This window comes from Micropterus dolomieu, linkage group LG01, assembly GCF_021292245.1.
Source record: "Micropterus dolomieu isolate WLL.071019.BEF.003 ecotype Adirondacks linkage group LG01, ASM2129224v1, whole genome shotgun sequence".
NCBI lineage: Eukaryota > Metazoa > Chordata > Actinopteri > Centrarchiformes > Centrarchidae > Micropterus > Micropterus dolomieu.
The window spans coordinates 8,415,685-8,419,166 of record NC_060150.1 but is presented as its reverse complement, the minus strand read 5'-3'; the positions used below and the strand labels follow the sequence as shown (position 1 = coordinate 8,419,166).

Below are 3,482 nucleotides of genomic sequence, written 5' to 3'. Positions count from 1 at the left end.
TTAAAACAACAAATACAAATCCTAACTGCAGGTTCACAAAAAATAGAGAAATGGCACTTTGTAATAGTCATATATAATTCTTAATATCTATATACTGTCGTCATATTGATATAACATGAAAAGGGTCGAGTTTGCTTCTTTGTTGGTTATGGTGGTTATGGTTCCTCGCCGTCGTGTGTGTGTTGAAACCATGCGAAATATCATCATGCACATTATGATACATCGGTCCGAGTATTTACATTTACAATCATGCGTTCGTGCACCATTCCCCGAGTCCTCGGTCCTCGATCTCTCTCTCTGTCTGTCCCTTTCTCTCTCGCTCTCTCGCTCTCTCTCACACACACACACTCCCTCTCCCTCGCTCCCCCTTTCTCCCTCTTTTCTGTCTCACACAGATCCGTAGTCCGATTGCGGCAAATAGCAGAACTAGGAGGAAGGAGGGAGGGAGGGGTTTTAGCCAGGGGGGCTTGGCATATACATATATTACAGAGTGGGTCCTGTGCAGCAGCAGACGGACTTACTTGGTTCAACTGGAGCAAACAAGACATAAACAAGTCTGTGTTCGCCTGTGATGAACAAAAGCGGGTGATGCTTGCTGTTTGAGTCATTTATGTATGTCAGTCTGTCTGCGTGACTGTTTGTAATCCTGTCTGGTTTAGGCTTTTTGTACTATAGAGTATAATAGAGTCCCTTTACGCATCATTTGTCGTGGAGAGATGCGTGCTGCAGTCGAAGCCCCGGTGCGCGCTCCCGTCTGCGTTATAAGGCCCGCTGTGCCAATAAGACGAGTCACACACTGTCTGTAAGGAATTGATCTCGGAGGCGGAAGAATTCCCGTCCCTCCGCTTTGATCTCTTTCGATTCCGCAAAATGAACACAAGCATTCCTACAACAGTGAAAGCCGACGTGACAAACACCAACAGCAACCCGGGGACGAGCACCGAGATGGAGACCCTGTTGGGCTCCAAATAAGAGTTCGAACGCGTCCCCGAGTCCAGGGTGAAAGTGCTGTTTTTGGCCAGGGAGGTGGGAGAGGTTCTGTCATAGAGTTTGGGGCACATGAGGTCGTTCCGGACGTAGCGGAAATCTCGTTTCCAAAACTCTTCCGGGGACTCGCACTTGAGATCGCTCACTATCACATCGGCCCCGAGTTTTTCCGTCCACTGCTTGAAGGGCACGATGTTGCACGAGCAATCCCACGGATTCCCGTGCAAATCGATCTGTATGATTGAATTGAGCTGGTCTAACACGCCAGCCACGGGGAGATAGGGGAAATAATTATTATGCAGACTAATTTTGGATAAAGAAATCCCAAGGAAAGCATCCACGGGTAAAGATTTCAGCAAGTTGTTATTGAGGAACAGAACCCTCAGATTTGGCATGGGGCCGAATGCACCTGCCACTATCAGCTGGATGTCGTTGTATTCCAAACTGAGATATTCCAGATTCACAAGGCCCACGAACATCTCTGCTATCAGCGTATCCAGGTAGTTCTTATCCATATACAGCCATCTCAGCTCGCTCTGGTTTTGGAAAGTGCCGTTGTCAATCACCTTGATGTTGTTCCCGCCCAGATCAAGCAGGTTGAGGCTGGAGTAGCCGAGCAGCTGGTTCTTTTTCACTGCGTGTATGTTGTTATCTCTCATGTTCAGTTCGTGAGCGGCCAAGGGCTTAGGCTTGAGGTTGGATAAGCTCTCGATCTTTTTGCCCTCGCAGTTGACCCCCAGTCCCTGTCTGGAGCCGACCAGCTTGCAGTTGCAGGGCTGGGGGCACGTCACGTTGTGCAGCTGCTCTCTGTCCCCGTTCACACCTGTCAGCACCGGAGTGGGCTTAGTTTTCAGCTGCCAATTCTCACGAGATTTGGAGCGGCTCTTGGGTCCGTGGCCGCCAGGCGTCGGGGGCCCGCTGGCGTCTCCGTTGGGCTTGTAAGGCGTGGGACGCGGGCCATGGGCCGCGGTCTCCGAGATCTCCTCCTGGGTGGGAGGGGCGACCAGGCTGGTGTCTACGCCGCCGCTCTGTGAAGGGCACAGATCCGCTTCTGACGTCTCGTTTAAGTCGCTCCCTTGCAGCCTGGTGGGAGCCTCGCATATCACCCTCCCAATAAGCGCGTTATGCGGTATGTTCTCCAGCCATTCCTTAAGAGAAACCAGGTCGCAGTTACAGTCCCACGGGTTATCCTCCAACAAAACCTCCGCAATGCCCGGTATTTGTTCAAGGATTCCCTCATAAGGCAACGTTTTGATTCGATTCCCCCGCAGGTCGAGATGCGTAATGGGCACATGTTGAAACACGTTTATAGGTAGTGCACTGATGAGGTTGTCGTTAAGAATTAACACTTCAAGTTTATTTAGGTCCCTGAAAACAGCGGGGTCAATATCCCTTAGTAGATTAAAATCAGCTTGGAGATATTCCAAGTCGTCTAACCCCAGAAATGTACTCTTCCTAAATGATCTTATCTTATTGTTATTGATGTGCAGCCTTTTCACCAGCTGCAGCCCCAGGAAGGCGCCGGGGACAATGTCGTGCAAGCCATTGTTTTCCAAATGCAGGCTCACAGCATTGTAAAAGTTGGCGAACTCGTTGGGAAATAGCCTGGATAGAGAATTCCCGTGCAACAGCAGGTGATAAAACTGCGAGCTGGGGCCAGTCAAATGCTGCAGAGTGGTGAAGCTCCTTTTTTCGCAGTCTATGTGCAGATCTCCCTCTATCTCGTTGCAAGAGCATATCTGCTCCTTACAAACGTCCCTTGTAACATTTCCACTAGCAACACAAAGAGCCGCATTCAGCAGAACAATCCAAAGCAGCATTTTTCAACGTGGACAATTCATTCCCGGTTTCAAGACATACGAGCTGTGAATTTAGTATACAGGGGGCAAAAAATAAGATATAGACATTTAGGGAGAGGATAAGGCAGTCGTTTTAGAACAGATCCATGCTGCATCTAACCTGCACTTGTGTCCAGACTTCCAGTTCGAAAATGACCACATAAACGTCTCTTTCACATCGACTGAATCCTCAGAGCCTCCGCGTGTTTATGATAAATATCAAAAACAGCCAGTGACAGTAGAGTCCAACACATCTTTTGGCTTTTTTTTCTCTCAGTTCTTCTAAGACTGACCTTGGCAGGGGAAAACAATTAACAAATCCGTGCCTTCTTCTCGCCGAATCGTGCTGCGTGTTGCGGCGTCGGGAGCTGTTCCCTCTCCCCCTGGTGCTGAATTCACACCCTGCGCTGGAGCTTCAGAGGCGATCCCACGGCTGCAAAACACCCGCATCCCCCCTTACATCCTTCGGCGTCTTGTCTCGCTCGTTCACCCCCTTTTTTTTGTGGCGATTCGGGGAGATCACAAAAAGAGGGATGCGGAGACAGTGTTCATCCTAGCGCGGTGCTCTAAGAATAATCTGACACCCTCTACTGAGCTGTAATGGCAAAAATCCGTCGACTGACTGAGGGAATGCCGAGAAGAGAGAGCAAGGGGGGG

At 49.7% G+C, this 3,482-nt stretch overlaps 1 protein-coding gene across 1 annotated transcript; it reads right to left on the bottom strand.

Moving 5' to 3' along the window:
- Positions 1-692: 692 nt before the first annotated feature.
- LOC123976537 (SLIT and NTRK-like protein 1) lies at positions 693-2,807 on the bottom strand. The gene has a single exon (XM_046058782.1). The coding sequence runs from the start codon at positions 2,805-2,807 to the stop codon at positions 693-695; it is 2,115 nt and encodes a 704-aa protein (XP_045914738.1).
- Positions 2,808-3,482: the final 675 nt, after the last annotated feature.

What these genes read in the sequence shown, in the direction of transcription:
- LOC123976537 (XM_046058782.1), bottom strand. Translation starts at nt 2,807, where the DNA reads ATGCTGCTTTGGATTGTTCTGCTGAATGCGGCTCTTTGTGTTGCTAGT.